Below are 23,173 nucleotides of genomic sequence, written 5' to 3'. Positions count from 1 at the left end.
CACAGTTTGTTCCGACGTTCCCCGTCCTCATTTGAAAAATCCAAATCTTAGGATGCTGTTTCGCAGGGAGGACGATGTCTTTGCAGCTTTCCAAACAGCAAAGGGTGACAAAATGTGAAATAGATTATCCTATAGCCAAGTGTTTGTCATATGGGGGTACGCACACCTCTAGGGATCCTGCAGTGGATACTCCGAAAAAATAAAATAAATGTGTTAAAAAAAAAAAGACTGGACATATATAATGTTTAGAAAAACACATACGACCCACATACAGTACATCATTTATGTTTATTTTTATTTTTTTCCTCCCAATGCCAGTGAAGGGGGTACTCAGCTGAAAAAAGAGCGAAGAGGGGGTACACTACTAATAAAAAGTTTGAAAACCACTGCTCTAGCCTGTACGCACAATGCTCTGATTTCCTTTTGTGTTGTTTTGATTATAATAAACGCAATGTGCATGTAGGCTACAAATTAAACCATAGGCTCAGATTTCTGCCTGTCTAACCCATCGAACTGAATATCAAGGATGAATGCAGGATGCAGTGTTGGATTCTAATTGTGGTGGTAGCTGACAGGGGCGGGTAGTAACATCAATAAATAATGCAATGCATGGGAAACACTGAGTAGTGATGGAAGCTGAACTACACGACACTAATGGACCAATGGGGACCAATGGACAACCTCCAGATCACCAAGACTCCGTGCTCTAGTTGCTATAGCGCTAAACAAACGATTTCAAAGTTTCAAAAAGTATTACTATGGAATTACCTAGAATATAGGACTTCAGTAGGTCCAGAGGAACTTCCAGTGGACATGGTCCACCTGCTGGTGGCCTCCTGTCAGAGCCCTCTCTGAGTCCTACTCTAAGACTACTTCTTGCAGATTGGGCCATACGACCTCGTCGATAGACGTATTTTTCAGCTCGGATATTTGGCCAAATTAGAGATGCCACCCTCGTCAAAATAAATCTGATTCACCATTTTCCTCCACCCACTCTGCAAGAGTTCAAATAGCTTTCCTGAGGTCTCTTCTCAGGTCCGGTTCAGCTTCTGCCACTGTACAAGTGCGAACTGGGAAACTTCTCAAATTCCTACCATCCATCTTATACTTACCATGCCATTTACTACGAACGCCGTTTAGGTGATTTACGTTTAAGTAAAGTCACACAACAACATGTTGAGGACCTCAGTTCCACGTTTCCGTCTCGGAATTACGAGATGGATGGAAATTTATTTCCCTCAGCGGAATTGGAAGTTTCCAGCTCCCACTTGTCGTGAACGCAGCACATGGACATGGCCAGCGACCACCGGCTTGTCCTGAAACGGGCGGAGCAAAACAAGTTGATTGACAGTTTATTCTCGTCAAGAAAAGCAGAAATGAATAGATAAATATATACGGGAATAAAACAATAAACACACGTAAAAATATATATGAACATGTATGAAATAATAAATCAATAAAAAAAAAAAGAAATAAATAAAGACGTATATCTGGAAATAAATGTAAAAAAATAAATGCGAAAATAAATGCAACAATTAACATTTATTCGATTTTTTATTCCTCTTTATATTTCCACCTCAATTAATTTATTATTTTATTTATTATTGTATTCCTCTTTATATTTCCACATTAAATAATTTATTCCTCTTAATATCAGTATTCCACATGGATATAGACATATATGTTTGGGCCGTATGTTGATTTCGTATATATATTATGTGAATATAAAATTATAGTGCATATATTGTGAAGGATCATGTGAAATATCGTCGTATGATTCAGATTACGTAAGAAAGTGGGACAAAAGTCTCTCAAAAGTCATCGGATGGACAAAGGCCTCCACGTCATTAAATCCAATGTTCTGATTGGCTCAGAAGAACCCCCCCCCCCCCCCCCCCCCCAATAGTCAAGGTCGATAGTGTTGGCAAGTAGCAGTGTTGCCAGGTCCATGGTTTCCCTGTAGAATTGGGCTACTTTTGAAGCGTTGCCGCAGGTTGAATTTGTTGACGCGGGTTGGGTAGACCTATTTTGCATGCAAAATCAATGAATGATATGGATGAATAAAAATAATAGAAACGAGGCTGGGGATGATGTATGGAACGGTATGGAACGAAACCGTTCTCCGTGAGTGCCTTCCCGTCCCCAGCTGGCTTTCCGCTGGTTTGGACCCGCCATTACGCTGGTTTTGTCACACAGACCAGGCAACCCCGGGCATGTAAAGCTGTCTTCGGTGTGTCTTGTTGCGGCTTCACAGGCCAACATAACTAGGAAAGCAACAACATGTTCTTCAACAAGGTAATGGCCTTCAAACTATCATTAATCATAATGAAAAACAAAACAAACAAAAAAACCGCTTCATCAATGTCCGAATGCTTTTTCAGAATCTGCGTTTTAACGAGTGTTATCCGTCATTTTTGCTTTGGTTTGTTGTCGTCTTGCACTTGGTCCGGCGGCTGAAGTTACACAGGCAGTTACATAATAACTGATAATAATAAATAAACAGTTTCATAAGCTTTGAAACCAGCGTTTCATAAGCTGCTTTGCCTGAAAAAAAAACCTTATAGAATATCTTTGATAAATTGTCAACTCTGCTAGTGGTAACCGCATAACAGTTGAATGTGTTATGATTGTAACTAAACCTGTGTGGGAAAACGCAGGAACACGTGTCGGGGAATGTTTCTGAGGGTGATGTTTGTTCGTCTAAAAGCAGGAGGTACACTTAAAAAAGACGTTTAGAACCACCGGAGACCATGTGCCAGAACACCATCAGCAGGATACTCAACGAGAACTCTGCGGCGAAAGAAGCACGAACGCGAGAGGGAGATTGGTGGGAGTGGCTTTGTTTTTCGTCAAGATCAGACAAAAATATCAAACTCAGTGTCATTTATTAACAGTACTCGTACTTCCTCAACTAGTTCCTCAATCCACTGTCCTGACCTAGGGCGGAACGTCCCTTTTTTGGGTTTAAAATGTTCATTTCATACATGAAGAAACGAATTAAAACAATACAACTAAAATAGGCGCAGCACTGGAGGAGAAAACAAAACGCGCACACTGATCAGATTCCGCCTTGTTTACCGGTTTATATTTGAGTACAGGTTTATAATTAAGGAAATACGGTATAAATGAAACATGTTGCGGCTCCGGGAAAAACAAGCTCAGGAGGTTGAGTGACTCGGAAAGGGAGGTTGAACGCCGTCGCCTGCCATGACCCGACGGCATTTGGACGAAAGACAAAGTTCGCACCAGGTGCCTCCACAGAGATCACCACGTCAATGAATTCTTATCTTGTTCTGAAGATGTATTTTTGGTCCAAAACTTCTACTTCTTTTTAAGTGTACATCCACCTGCCACCCATGCCATGTTGGCGCCTCTTTGTTAACTCCACGAATGACCTGAGTTCCACGGTTTTGCTTGGAAGCTGGAATGCTCCATTAGCGACCCGTTTGGATTCAGAAAAAGCATATGATAGGGTGCCGAGAGAGGAAGTGTAGTATTGCATGAGGAAGTCGGGGGTGGCAGAGAAGTACGTAAGAGTGGTACAGGATATGAATGAGGGCAGTCAGACAGTAGTAATGCGGTGCAGTAGGCTTGACGAAGGCATTCAAAGTGGAAGTGGGATTGCATCAAGGATCAGCTCTGAGCCCTTTCTTGTTTGCAATGGTGATGGACAGGTTAACAGATGAAATCAGGCAGGAGTCTCCGTGGACTATGATGTTCGCAGATGACATTGTGATCTGTAGCCAGAGTAGGGTGCTGGTTGGGGAGAGCCTGGAGAAGTGGAGGCATGCATTAGAGAGAAGAGGAATGAAAGTCAGCAGGAGTAAGACAGAATACATATGCCTGAATAGGAGGGAGGGCGGCGAAAATATAAGAATGCAAGGAGTGGAGGTGGAGAAGGTGGATGAGTTCAAGTACTTGGGGTTGACCATCCAAACCAGCGGAGAGTGTGGGAGAGAGGTGAAGAAGAAAGTACAGGCAGGGTGGAGTGGGTGGAGAAGTGTGTCAAGAGTGATCTGTGACAGAAGGGTTCCAACAAGTGTGAAGGGGAAGGTCTACAGGACGGTATTGAGACCAGCTATGTTGTACGGTTTAGAGGCGGTGGCACTGACAAAAAGGCAGGTGGCTGAACTGGAGGTGGCAGAGTTGAGGATGTTGAGAGTTTCATTGGGAGGTTGGTTTCAAGGATGGACAGGATTAGGAATGAGTACATTAGAGGGACAGCTCAGGTTGGACAGTTTGGTGGAAAAGTGAGAGAGGCCAGATTAAGATGGTTTGGACACGTGTGTAGGAGAGATGAGAGTTACATTGGGAGAAGGATGCTGAGGATGGAGCTGCCAGGCAAGAGGAAAAGACGAAGGCCAAAGAAAAGGTTTATGGATGTGGTGAGGAAGGACATGCAGGTGGTTGGTGTAAGGGAGGAAGATGTGCAGAACAGAAGGTATTGGAGGCAGATGATCCACTGTTGCAACCCCTAACGCGAGCAGCCGAAAGAAATAGAAGATATATTGACAGGACTGTAGTCGATGAACAGCAATCTCACATAGGCCCCCTTCCGGCCATCAATGTGCGTGAGCGTGGTGTGCAGTACCTGGGAGACTGCGTCGTACGTGGATCTCTTCGGACATCACGCAAACTGCAGTGGGTCACTGGTACGGGGGAGGGAGGTGGAGTTGTAATCCTTAATCAGCCTCTTGAAGCACTTGATTACCACCAAGGTGAGGGCCACTGGACGGTAGTCATTCAAGCAGGCTGGAGAGGCAATCTTTGGCACAGGAATGATGGTGGATATTATTTTAGTAAAATGTTAATAAAAGCGGCTGCACTTTTTACTTATTGTTCATGAATGAAAATGATTTAATTTCAGGGAGTAATATTCGTAATTTCTATTGATTTATTTTTAAAATGGCGTTTACAGACGGGACTTATTTTGAAAATTCAATAAAAAATATTATCCATCTACATGCCTTGATGATGTCATTCTCTATATAGACTGCTTTTCAATTGTTTTTAAGCTCAATAAAAGCAGATCATATTTGACCGCATTTGTCTGGGAAATTGAAATCTTCCAGGACACGTTGACCGGCACCAATTTTTTCTAACGGAAACTCTAAATTGAACCTGCTCTAGGTTCTGAGAGCCAGTGTGCAGACTGGGATCCGCCTCCAGTCCACCAGTGCGAAAGTGGCCGCCAACGCCCCTCATACATCTTTAGGATTCTCCTTCGGTGAGCACCCTTCCGGCCACAAACGTGTACAGTTTTTATTTTTATTTATTTTTATTTTTTCCCACAAGAGCGCGGTTCAGAGCAACTCAACTCGCTCCTTTTGTCAACAGAGCTGTCGGACCAGCAAAAGGAGTTCCAGGAGCTGGCCAGGAAGTTTGCCCGTGAGGAGATTGTACCTGCCGCGGCTGCCTATGACAGAAGTGGTGAAGTGAGTGAAATATATATATATATATATATAATACAAACATATAATAATAATAATAATAATAATAATAATAATAATAATAATAATTAATTATTGTATTAATACGAACAAAAAAAACAACTGTATTTCTGAGCTTGAATCCCAAATATATGCATTTGAGGGGTTTTTAACATGCTTGGTTTTTCTTTAATTTCCTAGTATCCCATCCCCATTATCAAAAGAGCATGGGAGCTGGGACTGATTAACTCTCACATCCCACAGGACTGTGGTAGGTAGTTTACCCCATTCACTAAGTTAATTCTCAGCAGGTTTACATTTGTTTTTACATTTAAATTTCAATACCTTGCTGGTGTCATTTTTTAAGCTGATTTATTTTTCCCAGGTGGAATGGGCCTGTCTATTTTCGATGCCTGCCTCATCACAGAAGAGTTGGCATATGGCTGCACGGGGATACAAACCGCCATTGAGGCAAACTCCCTCGGTGTAAGTGGAGTTTGTTTGCGAGTAAACGATCAAGAATTTGAAGTGTGCAGATTTCAACCTTTATTTATGATGATTATTATTTATTTATTTAAATCATCCTGGCACTTTATTAGTGTGATGGTAATCAACCTCAATGACGTCCAACAGCAAATGCCTGTTATTATTGCTGGGAATGAGGCACAGAAAATGAAGTACCTGGGCAGAATGACTGAGGAGCCACTCATGTGTGTAAGTGTTGTTTTGTTAATTCATGTTATATTGTTTTTATTTAATATTTTTTTGGGTTAATTTTATTTTTGTTGGATTTTTTTTTTTTTATCATTTTTCGCTTTTTTTATTCTTGGATATATTTGTTGTTTATCCTTAGCTTTAGTGTGTATTGCTACAGTTATGTTTGGTTTTATTATATATTTTCACATTCTTCCCGTATTTCCATTTTCCTTGTAATATTTTTTATTCTATTGCTTTATTTTTTATCTATCTTTGAAGAAATGGATCCTTCATCTTTTTCGATGCTTTGCTGATTTTGCGTGTGTTTGTGTGTGCACTTGATGTGTGTGCAGGCATATTGTGTGACTGAGCCTGGTGCCGGCTCCGACGTGGCAGGCGTCAAGACCCGCGCAGTGAAAACAGGGGACGAGTACGTGGTGAACGGACAGAAGATGTGGATCACCAACGGTGGGAAAGCAAACTGGTCTGTCGTCAAATATTTCATTGTTAATTTTTCTGTCTTATTGTTTATTATATTGTAATTTTTGTAATGATGTCATTTCTCTACTTTTCTTAATTATTAGTAGATTTTTGTTCGTTTTTTGGTATTGCTTTTTGTTGACTTATTGTTTTCTGTTTAAACATAGGTTATTTTAACAGCCAATTATATATATTGTTTTTGTTCATTGTTTACCTTAGGCTTATTGTTAGGTTATTTTATTTTTTTAATTTTTATTGTACATTGCCAAATTTTCAGGTAATCCCAAAATGTTTGACTATCTATCCTTCTGTCTATCTATCTATCCATCTGTCTGTTTACCCCTCCGTCTCTGTCTATGTATCCATCTGACTAGTCACTAATGTTATCATTTAAAAAATGTGTTGTACTTGAAATGGCAACTATGTGTGAGGTTTTGAGTGGACGTTGAAGTGCTCTCCGTCTTCCCACCCAGGTACTTCCTTCTGGCCCGCTCCGACCCAGACCCTAAATGCTCGGCCAACAAGGCTTTCACCGGCTTCATCCTCGATGCAGACACACCGGGAATCCAAATTGGCAGGAAGGTGAGAACAGGCTGATCGGACGCTCTGACACCTTATATTGTAGCCACCAAAAGTGTCAGGTTGTTTCCTGAAAGAACAGTGGGCTTATTTAAGACTTATTCAAACCCTAACAGAGGGGGGGGGGTGAAAATATGAAAATATTCACTAAACCTTCAAAATCAACAGTCAACTAATATACAACAAACCTGTTTATAAACAATAAATAACAAATGACAACAACTAATAAAATCAATAAATAACAAAACAACAATAAAAATGGGACTAGAAATATTAGGAAGTTAACAATAAAATAAATCTTGTGATAAACATGAAATATAAGTTCAAGTTCAAGAGATTATTTGTCATATAAACATGTACATTTGCAACAAAACAATAAATAATCCTAAAATGTAAACTTAAACCAGTATTTTCTTCTGTCCAATGTTTAATGTCTCGTCCCTCGCAGGAGATGAACATGGGCCAGAGGTGCTCAGACACCAGGGGCATCACCTTCGAGGACGTCAGGATACCCAAGGAGAACGTCCTGATCGGGGAGGGAGCTGGGTTCAAGATCGCCATGGGTGCTTTCGACAAGACCCGGCCACCCGTAAGCCAAGCACCTCCTCCTCAATGCTGGTCATCATAATGATAAGGGCTGTATCCGACTCAGAATTTTGTTAGTGGAATCGGATTTGGCTGTTCAATGCGAATATTCAACTATTCAGCGGCAGGGGAGGGGTGGGCCGGGCTGGCTCTTCCTAGAGGTGAGATAGACAGCAGTATACCAAGGGGGGCGCGGAGAGGGAGTGATTGAAGCACATTTTGCGCACCTGTCTCCCTCTCAGATGGTACTGACGATGTCCGCGATCAGCGCGCCAGAACAGTGTGTTTTGATTTTAGATGTGGGTTATTCTACGTCTCTTTATGGATTGAACGCATGCGTAATGGGGAAACTTTCTCCCCCTCTCCATGCGTTAAGTACAAAAAATAATCTTAACAGTCTAGTCTATTCGTGCCCCGTTCCTCCGTGCCCTGTCCCCACACTGTTTTTATTAGTTGTTTTATTTGGAGGACGTGTTTGCATCCATGTCTGGACGATTCATATAAAAATATATTTGTGGTTCCCCTTATTCACGATTCACCATTAAAATGTTATCCCTGTGCATTTCGAAAGCTTCTATCTGTTTCACTGGAGGGGAAGAAAAAAAAAAAGACGCCTGCTCGGTTTCTGACTGATGTTTTGACTCGTTGACTTTCAGAAGGCAGCCTTAATAATGATGTTCAAATACCAGCGACACCCAACATCAATTGTATTTCTTTGGCGAGATAAGATAACACTTTATTAATCCCCGGGAGGAAATTCAGGCATCGTGGCAGCAAAAAAAACTGCAGTCATGAAAGAGGTGCGAATTAAAATCAGATAAGAAATGGTGTGTGTGTGTGTGTGTGTGTGTGTGTGTGTGTGTGTGTGTGTGTGTGTGTGTGTGTGTGTGTGTGTGTGTGTGTGTGTGTGTGTGTGTGTGTGTGTGTGTGTGTGTGTGTGTGTGTGTGTGTGTGTGTGTGTGTGAGAATACATATACTATATATTCAAGAGGTTTATACAGTATATACAATGAACCTCACAGTTAACTACACAGTAAGATATGGCAATATACACCAAACCTAGTGATAAACAACAGATAAAAGAAAAAGACAAGGTCATTGTAGTTGCCAATTTTATATATTTTTGTTGTTTACTTTAGGATTGTTTTTTTTTTTTTTGTTGTTTTTTTTTTACTATCTGAAATCTAAAAATATCACGGTCTTATACAATAACTTGAAATAAGCAGTAAACCAGAAGATCCAGCATGATCTGAAGATAGAAATGGTGAAATACAACAAACTTTAACATTAACTATGAGCCTTAATAGTAAACACGATGTTGGCAATAAGCCTATAAACCAAAAAAAGGAAATATACACTTCTGTATTAACCAATTCCAGTGGTTGTGCAATGAAAAAAAAAATTAAGTTATTTATTTTTTACATTTGTGTGTCAATTTAAATTGTGCAGGTAGCAGCAGGTGCCACAGGCCTGGCGCAGAGGGCCCTGGATGAGGCCTCCAACTACGCGATGGAGAGGAAGACGTTCGGCAAGCACATCGCCGAGGTCTGGTCAAATAACTCCTGATTAACAGGGGAGAAAGGAAAACACATTGGCAGAAGTTGAACAGGTTTCTCGCCCTCCTTCTCCCTCCCCCCCAGCACCAGGCCGTGTCCTTCCTGCTGGCTGAGATGGCCATGAAGGTGGAGCTGGCCCGCATGGCGTACCAGCGCTCAGCCTGGGAGGTGGATGAGGGACGCCGGAACACCTACTACGCCTCCATCGCCAAGGCCTTCGCCGGAGACATCGCCAACCAGGTAGCCAGCGACGCCGTCCAGGTCTTCGGCGGCAATGGCTACAACAGCGAGTACCCTGTGGAGAAGCTGATGAGAGACGCCAAGATCTACCAGGTAGGCAGGGCGGTGATTTTTATTTATACATTTTTTAACATCAATGTTTATACTGCTTTGATTAGCGATGATGGAAAATTCACCTTCCATACAGTATATTCACCAATCAACCACAACATTAAAACCACTGACAGGTGAAGTGAATAACATCGCTCATCTCATTCCAATGGCTGCTGTCGAGGGGTGGGATATACTAGGCACTAAGTGAACAGTCAGTTCTTGAAGTTGATGTGTTGAAAGCAGGAAAATGGAAAACCATAGCTAGACGACTGGGTCAGAGCATCTCTAAAACGGCAGGTCTTGTGGGGTGTTCCCGGTATGCAGTGGTTAGTACCTACCAAAAGTGGTCCAAGGAAAGACAACCAGTGAACTGGTGACAGGGTCATGGACGCCCATGTGCTCATTGATGTGCGAAGTCTAGCCCGTCTGGTCTGATCCCAAAGAAGAGCTGCTGAAGCATAAATTGCTGAAAAAGGTAATGCTGCTATGATAGAAAGGTGCCAGAACACATATGCTGCATATGGCGCTACGTAGCCGCAGACCGGTTAGAGTGGCCATGCTCACCCTTGTCCATCACCAAAAGCGCCTACAATGAGCACGTGAGCGTCTAACCAGCAAACCATGGCGCAATGGAAGAAGGTGGCCTGCTCTGATGAATCACGTTTTCTTCTACATCATGTGGATGGTCGGGGTTAGGGTCCGATGCGCATCTTTGGGATGTGCTGGAACAACAAGCCTGATCCATCGGGGCCCACCTCACAACTGTTTTCACACCAATATAAGTGGGTTATTGGGGTTTAAAAAACCCGGGTCAACTCACTAAAAATATGCCAGGAGAAATACCGTTTTTTCTGGTGCGTCACGTTTGACATCATGAACACGTTGGGAAAGGGGCGTGTCACGATTCTAGTGTGATTGGTTATTAAACAGTAGAGGAGACAGCAACTTAAACAAACGACGACAAAACTTTAAAATATAATTTTTTTTTATTTTGAGCCGTTCAAAAGAATCTGATCATTCATGACCCAACACTACAGTAGAAGCAGGTTCTCCGTCGTGGTCCCCACGGTGCGATCCCCACACTCACATTTCATGGTCCCCCTGGCAGAAAAAATGTCAATAACTCCTGATTTTGATTTTCGATTCTAAATGGGATACATAGATATCTCTGTCTGTTTATGCGTCAGCATCTGGAATTTCAACGCGCACGGTAAAGGGTCCAAAATTAGCGGTCGGCCCTGGTGCCCTGTTCATATCAGAGCTGATCGGAGGCGGAACCGATTAAAACCTGGGTCTATTGCTGGGTCAACTGACCCAGGACTGAGACCTGGGTTTTTCCCTTTCCTACTGGTGACAAATGCCGGATGTTAGTGGGTGTTTGTGATTTTATACATTTAATATTTTTTTTTCCTCTCTTAGATCTACGAGGGCACCGCTCAGATCCAACGGATGATCATTGCTCGTGAACACCTGGGAAAGTATAGGAAATAAACTGGGAACGCCAAGACCAGACCACGCTGAAAAGTCGCCCTTGTAACTAAAGAAACGAACAAAAAACATTTAATAAAAAAAAAAAACATTTGTGAATAGCACTACTCAGGATGCAGCAGAAAAATGTAATTGTTGCCTTACTTCATATGCCTTGCTTTTTTTTCTTTTGTTGACTGATGTCCAAAAAAATGTAAAATAGGACCTCAATACCATTTTAGTTGAACTGTGCTACATGAGATGATTATTGAATGGTGAAATGCAGTGAATTGTGAAAAGTAAAACTGATATTTGTTCTTGTTCATGATCTTCCTTATATCATTGTTACTCAAGTGTTGAATATAATCACAGGTGATCAGAGATACAGAAATAAAACAGAAATAACTCAAATTCACAGGATGTGTTCTTCTTTAGTGTTTATTGGCGGTTGGCAAACCAACTTAGAGGCCACGAACTTACCGCCACCAACTGGACACGAGTGTGGAACAGGAGATTATCAGAATCAGAATAGTCTTTATTGCCAAGTAAGTTTACATGAACAATGCATTTGTCTTGGTGTTATGCAGAAAATTTAAAAAAACCTCTAGATTGTTTCATTTAATCAGTTCATTTTAAAAACATAATGTCACAATATTTCTTGCCTGCTCTTTCCCCAAGACACCTGCCAATGGAAGGTCAGTGTTTTGCCTTCCTTAGTGACTGAAAAAATTATTTTATAATGTCTTCCAGTTTCACTTTCATCCCAGTACTCCTGTCATACTGATTGTGCATATGTCCTAATGAACATCTTAGCTTCAGCTTTACTTGATGGAATTGTAGGTCTATATCCTAAATTCTGAGTGTTTCACCAGAATATCCACCTGATCATTTTGCTCCACACAAACATCAACAGGAACACAAAAGAAGCGTGTAGATATACCCTTAATTTCTATCCTCTACATTTTACGCCATATTTTCATTGATATCTGTCCTAAATGATAATGTTAATGTTAAATGTGTTATTTCCTCTCTATCCACTGCAGGGCCAATAATAATGCCAATACAGTAGCTCTCTAGTATTAACTGACAATGGTCTGATACCCTTTCGTCTCACTTACTAGGATATATACTGCTGCACCTGCACATCCAGGATATTTGGAGCTGTCTGTGAATGTAAACACTAAATCTAAAAAATGCTGACCAAAATAGTTCTGCATTATGTGCCATACTGGAAGTTACTCTGAATTGTTCCTTCTATCCCTGCAGTATGTTGAGGTCTATACTTGGCAAGAGGAATTACCAGGGAGGAATGGAAGAAATGTAAACTGTAATTGACGTAATCCTACGCTTTCTTCCTTTGCATCACCAATCCACCCAAAAAGTATGAAATTTGTCTCATGTTCCCAGCAAACTGTTAAAACACTCTTGGCAGGATGTATATCACAATGCCCCTGGGTATGAGCCCAATATGCCAGCATTAACTTCACTCTCCCTTAAAGGCATTTCTCCCATTTCCACCTGCATTGCTGATACTGGAGATGTTTTGAATGATCCACTCCAGATTCTCAGGGCCTTCTTGAGGTTTGATTCTGCTGCTGACATGTAAGCTACACACGAATAGTCAAAGACAAAGACAGATCTCATAGTGCCCAGTATATATTTTGTAGAGATCTACATGCTGCCACGCCTATCCTGACAATCCGTGTAGTAGAAGTATAGTGATGATCTTTTTCATTTTTTCTTAACCTTATCCAAATGCACATTCCATGTGAGCTTTTTTTGTCAAACCAAACCCCAAGAAAATCAAATAGCTTTTTCTTGCTCAAGAGGTTTTTCATACAATTTTAAGGAAACAGGTGCGATTTTCTTGAGAAACAAATTACTTGTGCTTTTGCTGTTTTGCTGATGGCTTGAATCCCCATTTACCTTGCCCATTTTTCCACTTCAATTATTGCAGCTTGTATTTTCTTATTAACATAAGATACATTGCGGCCTCTTATCCACAGAGTCCCGTCATCCACATACAAAGATCTTCCTGCACTTTGTTCAACCTGAGAGAAGATGTCATACAGTACATACAGTACCTTGCGGTGTTCCATTCTCCACCATATAGTGTACACTGGAGTATTCTGCACGGACTCTTACTGGTATTTTCCTGTCAAGTAAAAAGTCCAGAACGCAAGTATATACTCTACCGCCACTTAATAAACCCTTCTTTCCAGAGCATGTCATATGCTTTTTCCTTGTCAAAGAAGACAGCTGTCGCTACTTCCTTGGTTGGTCAGATCTTTCCTGATGTCCGATTCTAAGCACAATACAGAATTCATTGTATTCCCACACCTAAGGGAACCCAGGTTGCTAGGGAGACAAAAGAGCTTTACTTTTGAGAAAATATGTTTATCTCTCTGTGACCATTCGTTCCATGATTTTACATAAATAGGAAATTATGGAAATGTGTCTGTAATAATAATAATATCCATTGTACCTCTGTCAGCTGTTACATTCACCACAATTGATTCATAACCTGTGCTTACATGTGTAACCTTATAACTCATTCCAGCAGTCTGTATGAATGTTGCACCTCCTCCTCCCTTGCCAGATTCCCTGTCTCTACTAACTGCACCCTATCCCTCGATATTAAAATCCAACTGTGGTTTCAACCATGTCTCCTGTACACAAATGACATTTGTTTTCTTTTCCAAATTATCAATATACTTCTTAAACTCTTGGCCATTTTCAATGAAGCTTCTTGCATTCCACTGCAGTAAAATTAACACTGTTAAGAGGATCCAGCCCATGTCTGAGAGGATTGTGTATCTTCATTAAGAATGTCTTTGTTTCCTAGTACGTCTCAGCTGATTTGGCAATTATTTTGATCCTTTCATTTCGGCTTTTCGTATCCCCGCCATAAACTAAATCATTGTTACTCACCGTCAGAGTTTTCCCCTGCAGCTTACCGCATCCTTCACATTTTCCTGTATCTTTGTCCCTAGTGTCACTTTGTCTTGACACCTGCATGCCTCCTGAAACCTTCTTTACTGCCTCTGTTTAGCTGATTCCCTGGGCAACCCTGACTCGCTGCATCTCTGCCAAATCTCCGACACTTGAAACGTCTGAATGGTCGGGGACCATACAGCCTCACGTCATAACACATACTGTATATCCAATGAAAATCTTTTCCTGGAGTCTTTCTTCATCAAAGGTGATCAAAACCGAGAAACATTTAATCCCATTTCTGATTGCTTTCATACGTTTGCCCTCACTTTAATTTGCATTTGTTCCATTTCCTTTCACATCATCTGCTGAAACATTTACCTGAATCCCTGTGACGACTGCCCTGACCAATTTTCTCACTAGTCAGAGAACTTTTTTTTTTTATTCACTCGGATGACTTTCTCTTGTTGTCCTCCATCCTTACATATAATCAGCCCTGATCCCTTTCTCAATATTTTAGCACTCCTTACCTCCCCGACTTCAATACTTATGGATTTAGTTATCTGTATTGGATTCCAGTCGCCGGAAGAAGCCCCATCTTGCGCAAGTTCAACAATTATCTTGTAATTGTTGTTGTAATTGTTTCGAACCATGTCCGATTCTTCATAACTTCCGGGAGCCACTTCCATCTGTCGTAACCCACTTCCTGCTCCATCACTTCCCTCTGCCATCTCCCGTTCATCCCCCAGCGAGCTTGTCCTCTGCATCTGTCGCTGCAGTTGGTCCAGCTCTCCCATCCAGCTCAACGCCTACTGTCTCGACACTTCTGGGACCAAACTTTCGCGCCTTCAAAGGATGTGTGTGTATGTAAAACACATTGGGCTAAAATAAAAAATATGGGTCCAGGAAATAATCACTACCATGTCACAACTAATATCAGCCCATAATATAGAATATAAGCAAGTGCAATTTATACCACTTGAGATTATTTTTTCTCTTTTTCTCTTTCTAAAAATGTGGATGCCACATTCCATGGACTGCGGAAAAACCCGTTCTCCAACTTGAGAAAGTGCAAAGTAAAGGCTATTTATTGAAATTCCAAGTTGTAATTGTCGGGCAGGATTGCTCGGCTCGAGTTCATACTGAGTTGACAGACCTGATGTCAAACTACAACACAGCGTCACAAACAGTTAACACTGCACATCGTTTATTACATCAGATTTTTTTATTTATCTGAAACCACGCCCAACTTAGATTTTGTGTTACATTATGTAACATACATTTTAGGCTGGGCAGTGGCTCAGGAGGTCGAGCGGGTCGTCTAGTTATCTGCCGGTTTGATCCCCGACTCCTCCTGGTAGCGTGGTGATGTGTCCTGAAGCAAGACACTGAACCCCCTAACTGCTCCCCGGGCGCTGTTGCATGGAAGCCCACTGCTCCTAGATACATCAATTACTAGGATGGTAAAATTCAGAGAAATGCATTTCGTTGCCTCAGTACTTGTACTCTGTGCAATGACAATTAGTTGAATCTAATCTCAACATACATTTTGTGGCTCGCAGAATTCACAAACCTGGCAAAGAAACAGACATTTGCTGCGGGCGTCCCAAACAGAAGCAATGGAAAGCGGGGACTGTCACTACCGGATCAGAAATCGTTAATTCGGTGAACGCGGACATTACTGTTTTCCATCCTGGAAATATATATACATGTCGTGCAAATTAGGTCAAGGCCGAATTATGGGAGTGCAGTCTAGTGTAGTCTAAAACTGTGCTTGGAGGATTAGATGCAATCTCGGGCCGGGCCCTCAGATTGTGCATAGGAGCAGCAAGTACATCACCTGTGTCCGCCCAACAAGTCGAGACAGGAGAAATGCCACCGTGTTTACGCAGGAAACAACTCAGAGTCAACTACTGAGTGAATTCGAGAGGGCACAGAGCCAATCCACTGACCAAAAATGTGCTACAGGCCTGCTGGGAAAGGGGGGGAACAGTAAAATCAAGTTTCGACAGGAGATGCAGCAGCTAGAGACCTGGGAATCTTTAGAATGGAGTTCTGCCGACAACCCCTGCGTGGGTGCTAGAACCAATGGTGGTAGATTTCAAATAACTTTGGGTTAAGACAAGGAAGGAAAGTGTTGATTTAGTAAATGAGTCTGATAGTTATACATAAAGTAAACACACAGAGTATGTACAAGTGTTCACAGACGGCTCTGAACGTCCAAAAACAGACAAGACTCGTTCTGCTGCTGAGTCTCAGTATGCAAACGGACATCAAACTTTGTACGCATATATACGGTGGAGTTGCACACTCATTCGGGTTCCTGCGCTGACAGGCATTATGGGTAATGAGAGAGTGGAGTAGCCAAGCAACCAGTTTAGAAAAAGAAAACAAACACTACACTTAAACTTTCAAAACAGATGTAAAGGGCGTTGCATGGGAGAAAATCAATGAAGAGTGGCAGCGGCACTGGGATTGGGAGATAAGAGGAAGACAACTACAAGCAATAACAAAGAGAGTGGAGGAAATAGAAAAGAGGGGGTAGTGATGACCAGACTAATAATAGTACATATTAACCAGAACGGGACTCTCATTATAGGGAAGCATCCGACTGGACTATGTGAACTATGTTGTCAGGCACCAGACACAGTAGAACATGCCCTTGTTATAACTGCAGGAAATATAGTTAGCAGAGAGAGGCTATAATGGAGGGAATGGAAAAATCAGGACTAACAGGAGCTGGGTTAATGGGCATACTGGAGGAGTGTCTGGTCAGCTTTCTTAAGATAATCGGACCAACCGGACGCTGTAAGAGTAAACACCAGGGATACAAGCTGCCGTTAAACCGCAAAAAAGATAAAGAAAAGGAAGCAGATGACCGACTTCCGATTTCCGATTGAACGCATCATGACAGCATGCTGACGCTTTCGCGATGACGTAGTTAAAGTGCGACGCTTGTGATCATGCGATAATTCCAGAATGGTAACGACTTTCCTCTTAAAATACCCGGTTAATTGTGTATTACTTCTGTGAAATAGCTTGACAGCTGCAGCAATGGGAATTGTAAATAGTCGGCGTTTTCCTCAACATTTGATACGAGGTCGCCTTTTATTTATTTTTTATTGAGGACAGCTAACTGTCTCAAAAAATCTAGCTTAGCATATTGCTTGTTTACTACACTTTTTTTTTTTCCAACACGGTCCATAATGGTTTCGGTATCTGCATCACCAGTGTCTGCATGTTATATACATTTAGCGGGATCTGTGATCTGTTTCGGATTTCTAATCCCAGGGTACCCAAGTGAAAGATGTTGTCCTCAAGCCTGATGCCCCAAACACTCTCCTGTCGGACAAGCATGCTGACTACATAGCAGCTTACGGCTCCAAAAAGGATGACTACGTAGGTTTGATCTCTACTTTTTTTTTTTTGCTCTGTGGTTTGGCTATTTCCTTTTATAATATATACTTTATTTTTCGTTCCCGTCTTCCCAGGAGTACACGCTGTCTGAGTATTTACGAATGAGTGGGATCTACTGGGGCTTGACGGTGATGGACCTCATGGGCCATCTCCCGAGGATGAACTGCGACGAGATCACGGACTTCATCAAGTCCTGTCAGCACGAGTGTGGAGGCATTAGCGCAAGCGTGGGACACGACCCTCATCTACTCTACACCCTCAGCGCAGTACAGGTAATTGCGAGGAAATGTATTGTATGTGTAGCGAAGGCACACGTGTATCTCATGTAGTTTTGTGCACGACTATAAGCCACTTTGCACTAATTTATCCCAACTTCAGTCCAGATGACTAACTGTTGAACCGATCCTTTGATCTGAACCTTAGACGGTATCGTATGTGTTATGACTACTTTATTTTCATGGAAATATTGGGATTTTCTTTTTTATATTATCAACCTGGAAAATAAACCTAACCTGCAGAATTCCCATGCATGCAACTTTTCATACTTTCTTGTTCAAAATTTGATTTGGCTTTGTTGTGGGGGGGATAGTATCCACCTCATGTTCATCTTTTGGTCTCAGCATTCTTTCTGATCCCCTTTCGTGGAATGCTTTCACGTTGGTTACCCTGGAAGACGCCGTAAAAAGGAGATCTCAGTATAGAATGTGCCTGTGTGGCATTAGATCTGTTGAAATTCGAGCATTTTTCGAGTTTAACATTTGTTTCTCCTTTCTCCCTCCTCAGATCCTGTCCTTGTATGACAATGTCAGTGTGATCAATGTGGACAAGGTGGTGGAATACATCAAAGGGCTGCAGCAAGAAGATGGCTCGTTTGCGGGGGACAAATGGGGTGCGTGTGGCTTCATATCTCAAATATATATCAAATCTCACTGTAATTTAATATTTCCATCGAGAGTAAAACAAAGCCCTATGGTAATCTTTGATTGTTGCCACTCCTCTTGAGCCATCATAAGCGCTGTAATTTTGATTGGGGTTTTTCCTGCCGCTACAGGAGAAATAGACACAAGGTTTTCCTTCTGTGCCGTCGCCACACTTGCGCTACTGGTACGTACGTATGTGTCATTGGCGTGCGGGTTTACTCTGGCTCGCATCGTGTGAAGAAAAAAATTCTGAGATCACCGTCTCTTGTCCATTCTCCTAAAGGGCAAACTGGATTCGATAAATGTCGACAAGGCGGTGGAGTTCGTTCTGTCCTGCATGAACTTCGACGGAGGGTTTGGCTGCCGACCTGGCTCAGAGTCTCATGCCGGCCAGGTCTGTCTACCCGAGTTCATAACTAAGGGTGCTCCAATCAGGATTTTTGGGGCCGATCGCTGGAGGCAGTATCGCCCAATACTGATCACGGAGTCTATTTGAAGCCTTATATTTATCGTATCCCATTATTTAATAACATTGTATATTACGTATTAAAATAAAGAGATGAGAAAGTATCATGAATTTACAACTGTTAATTTTATTGTCAGGCAACACGTGCAACATATTCCACTCTCTCTCTTAAGCATAAGGGGCAAAGCATTGGATTTAGACCACGTTGACATCATTTATTAACATGCGTCTTCGGTGAAGATCACAAGTGGACAGTTCATGTGTCCACTTGTGTAAATGCACATAACACTTCCTCAATGTGGCCCAGACCACATTCGAAGGTGGTCTGGGCCACATACGGCCACATTATTTTAGCATTGTAAACGCAAATGTGTCCTGGGCCACATCGTCATCGTCCGCATTAGCGGAAGTACGTACTCAATCGCACGGCAACGGCATCATATTAAGTCTGGCTGGGAAAGTCTCCCTGTTACAGAAGTGCAGGATTCATTATTTACAAGCAAAGTATTTACACAAAAACATCCAGTTTTTACTAAATGAGGTCCCATAGCAACAGCGAGATGTGCTTGATGCTGCATGTGAACACATGGGTTTTTTGTTTTGTTCATTCCATTACACAGTGATCAGGACAGTGCCTTAACTATGTTGTGTTTGGGAAAAAACGTTTCATACAAGTAGTAATCAAATGAAAATAAATATACCTGTGTACACCACTGTCTAACAGTGCAGTGGAGCCTCTCCACTTTCCCGATCTGTGGGACAGTGGAAAAGGAACGATCCGCGGCATGAACGCTGAGGAAAACAGTGAGGAAAAAGAAACTCTGACTCCTCCCCCAGTTATGTTCACGTTATTTATACTAAAATTTTAGTTTAAATAGTAAACAATAGAAAATGAATTTGTAGTGGTCAATGTTGATATTGTGGCAGGCCGCCACAAAAATGTATAGGGAACACTGCCGTGCATAACAGAAAGAAAAATGATCTTGTGTGTTTTGCGTCACCTCCGATCACCAATCCCATTATTAAGAACGAATAGCGATCGATCGGAGCACCCTTATTCATAACCACGCACTGTGTATTGTGTCTTTTTAAAAAATGAAGAGATTCCAGTAGCTAACGGAGGCTCAAGCTCTCTCATGTGATGCATTTGTGTAATGGTGTTTGTGTTATATTACCATCATCTAAAACAGAGAAAAAAGAAGCTGAAACAAGTTGTTTTCTTGCATTAAAAATATAACAATGAGACGAAGACTTTATTGGACTCTTAAGGAAAAGTCCTCTTCTCAATAACGGAAATGTCCTGGAACGTCTCCTCCCCTGCAGATCTACTGTTGCACAGGGTTCCTGTCGCTAACAGGCCAGCTCCACCAGGTCAACGGCGACCTCCTGGGCTGGTGGCTCTGTGAGAGGCAGCTGCCGTCCGGAGGCCTCAACGGACGGCCAGAGAAGGTCGGTTTTCACTCCCAAATCCCACTGCCTTGTTGCAGACCAGTGGCCTTGATCCGTGGGTCCACAACCCCTCAGGGATCCGGATTTCACTGTTTTTTCTAGGCCATTTAAGACCAGTCACAGTGTGACTGGGCTGTGTGGAAAAAATACTGTGTAATTACTAACAGAATTAAACTAAGGGATAGAAATCTAAAATAAAAACACAAAGGAACCATAAGCATCATAACTGAGTATATAAATAGTTTGATAAGGCCTTAAACGTATGTTATTCTAGGCCAGGCTTAAAATGCAACACAAAATCTTTTGCTTTGTTCACTTGCGTCCTGCTCAGCTCCCGGATGTGTGTTACTCCTGGTGGGTGCTGGCCTCGCTGAAGATCATCGGGAGGATCCACTGGATAGACAAGGCCAAGCTGCGATCCTTCATCCTGGCCTGCCAGGATGAGGAGACCGGGGGTTTCGCCGACAGACCGGGAGATGTGGTAAGACGTGTTCTGCTCCATATATGCAGATACTGTAACCACCAGGACCTGCGGTTGAAATAATAATGGCAAAATAATCAATACAATCAATACATGGTTATAGTTATTTGTCTGGCCAAGGGATTTCATAGTACATTATGTTGGGGGCCCAAATTTGAAACCTGTTAAATTCAATGTAAAATTGAATTCACGGAGTGTAGCTATACGTTAAGCTAACAACAAAAAAGAAAATACACAGATTTAAAAGCCTGAAATTGGAAAAACTATTTTGGAGGTTATCTTTCATATTGCTTCTCTATTATTCCCTGTTATTATCTTTTATTTACTTTCAGCCAAGCAAATATTTCTCACAGGAATCTTAACTACAAACAAGAAAACTCTTGTAAATCTCACCTTATTCTCACCTGATTGTGTGTTTACTGGCAGAATATCAATGTGTAATAGACTGGACTATAAAAAACAAAACAAATTATAATAGTCAGAAGAATCTTTAATCGTCACACGACACACAACACATGTATACACACACACACATGCATATGCTTTGGATGGTGGCCAGTGAAATGTGGCCTCTGCATTTGAGCCATCCTGGCTTGTCCTTCCTCCGAGGTGGGCAGCCAGAGGAGCAGTGGGCAGCATTTGATGACGCACCTGGGGACCTGGTTCCATATGGCCTGGTCAGACGATGATGGGTGTTTGCTGGGGGTCCTTACTGGTGTTACATGGAGGAAACCCCATGTGAGCATGGGGAGAACATGCAAACTTCAGGGAGATAGTCTGCTGGAGCACAGTGCCCCAGGCGGGAATCTAACCCAGGACCTTGTTGCTGTGAGGCAGCAGTGCAATGCACTGTGCCACCGTACAGATTGGACAAGCTTAGGCAAGCAAATTGTGACTGGTTGAGACGGCAATGGGGGCACAACAGGGGAAAATGGCCTCTTTTCATTGGACGGCCTTGGAGTCGAATTCAGTGACCCAGTGGAAAGTGGTTGGTACAGACCTTTGTCACACGGGTTGACGTGCGCTCATCCACGGACCGTGGCATGAATAGCAATCGGTTGGAGTGAAAATATAAATACCATCATCTCTTCATTATCCATAACTAATAATTGCCTGCACCTGCGTTTTCACATCCTCTCCAACCCTTATCTATACTACTTCATCAGTCTTGCGGATTGTTTCATCAATCTGAAAGCCTTTTGTATGAGTTGGGGTTTTGGCTCAGCAGGGTTCTACTGTTCTGCTCACTTTAGTCTCACTCCACAGGTGGACCCCTTCCACACCCTGTTCGGTGTGGCAGGGCTTTCCCTGCTTGGGGAGGAGCAGGTCAAGGCGGTCAACCCTGTGCTGTGTATGCCCGAGGACGTTCTCCAGAGGATAGGCCTGCAGCCGGACCTTCTCAGCTGAGAGACCACCACCCCCACCTCCAACACCAACATTACCACGAGCACCACCGATAAATCCCGGGGGAACAGGCACATGAAAAGGAGCACCACCACCACCACCGACTGAGACTTGTTTTAGCTGCAGGTTTGTTAAAGGACAAACTCCCTTTGCGCCAGGATTCTGCTTTGGTGTTCCAACACGTATTTATCTTAGTGAATCCATTTTCTTGCTTTACGCCGCTGGGGGGACTACGGCAGACAATTCACACGGGCAGATGTTCTTTAGCTTACTAAATGTTGAACAACATTCCTTCAAAAATCCTGACTTGATTTCCATCATATAAGATGCTACATTTGCTGTTTTTGCAGTTGTCTTGAGACCCTTCCTTCTGCCTGGTGCTGTCTCTGAGGAGCCAGGGCAATGGCAGGTTTTGTTAGTCAATGACCCTTACAGGGGCGAACCTGGAGAATTCATATTTTTATTACCGTGTTTCTGGTACAATATTTGAATGGAAACATTTTTTCGGCACATTTGGGTTTACTCTACATCTGTAAGGTAATCTTTAGAAAAAACCTAGCAGCCTCGAGCAAAGTAACAGCACGGTCAAGTCTTACATAGATCGGGATTTAGGTTAAACAGGTTTCCCTAATTTCTGTGCCTAATTTACGACTTTACGAGGGGGGGGGGGGGGGGGGCGATACTGTCAAATCATTTTAAAGAAAGAGAATCACTGTGTTCGTAGGCTTGGCAGCTGGATAGGCAACAGCGACATCTTAAGAACAGCTATAGGGTTTGTTTTGGTTTTGCTTGTGTTCTGTTGGTTTTTTGGGGGGAAACTAAAGGTTTTTTTTGTTTTTTTTTAATGACTGGAAATGAAAAACACAAAGTTCTTTGCCAAGAACACACAGTATCAATGCTACAATTTCTAACACAATCATGACTGTACTATTTATTTTCGAGGGTCACAGTAGGTCCCTGTTGTCGTCGCACAATAG

General features: G+C 42.3%; 2 protein-coding genes across 2 annotated transcripts; both read left to right on the top strand.

Moving 5' to 3' along the window:
* The first annotated feature begins 2,153 nt into the window (after positions 1-2,153).
* acadm (acyl-CoA dehydrogenase medium chain) lies at positions 2,154-11,540 on the top strand. The gene is made up of 12 exons (XM_080011673.1): positions 2,154-2,295; positions 5,131-5,227; positions 5,338-5,435; positions 5,631-5,700; positions 5,815-5,915; positions 6,063-6,143; positions 6,479-6,609; positions 7,079-7,187; positions 7,633-7,773; positions 9,219-9,314; positions 9,410-9,658; positions 11,078-11,540. Exons 1-12 carry the CDS (start codon positions 2,281-2,283, stop codon positions 11,147-11,149), a joined length of 1,260 nt encoding a protein of 419 aa, XP_079867799.1. The 5' UTR covers positions 2,154-2,280; the 3' UTR covers positions 11,150-11,540.
* Positions 11,541-16,995: 5,455 nt separating this feature from the next.
* rabggtb (Rab geranylgeranyltransferase subunit beta) lies at positions 16,996-22,832 on the top strand. The gene is made up of 9 exons (XM_080010734.1): positions 16,996-17,041; positions 17,351-17,458; positions 17,551-17,748; positions 18,260-18,365; positions 18,528-18,580; positions 18,680-18,790; positions 20,186-20,311; positions 20,643-20,792; positions 22,059-22,832. Exons 1-9 carry the CDS (start codon positions 17,039-17,041, stop codon positions 22,197-22,199), a joined length of 996 nt encoding a protein of 331 aa, XP_079866860.1. The 5' UTR covers positions 16,996-17,038; the 3' UTR covers positions 22,200-22,832.
* The last annotated feature ends 341 nt before the right edge of the window (positions 22,833-23,173 follow it).

Source organism: Zeus faber (genome assembly GCF_960531495.2).
Source record: "Zeus faber genome assembly, chromosome: 12".
NCBI classification, from domain to species: domain Eukaryota; kingdom Metazoa; phylum Chordata; class Actinopteri; order Zeiformes; family Zeidae; genus Zeus; species Zeus faber.
Note: the sequence above shows the minus strand (reverse complement) of the source record. Positions and strands in the feature narration are given on the sequence as shown.

Bases quoted from the DNA above. Each gene is read 5' to 3' on its own strand.
- acadm (XM_080011673.1), top strand. The intron at 5,228-5,337 runs GTGAGCACCCTT...TTTTGTCAACAG, and splicing joins ATCTTTAGGATTCTCCTTCG to AGCTGTCGGACCAGCAAAAG. The intron at 5,436-5,630 runs GTGAGTGAAATA...TTAATTTCCTAG, and splicing joins CCTATGACAGAAGTGGTGAA to TATCCCATCCCCATTATCAA.
- rabggtb (XM_080010734.1), top strand. The intron at 18,581-18,679 runs GTACGTACGTAT...ATTCTCCTAAAG, and splicing joins TCGCCACACTTGCGCTACTG to GGCAAACTGGATTCGATAAA. The intron at 20,793-22,058 runs GTAAGACGTGTT...CTCACTCCACAG, and splicing joins CCGACAGACCGGGAGATGTG to GTGGACCCCTTCCACACCCT.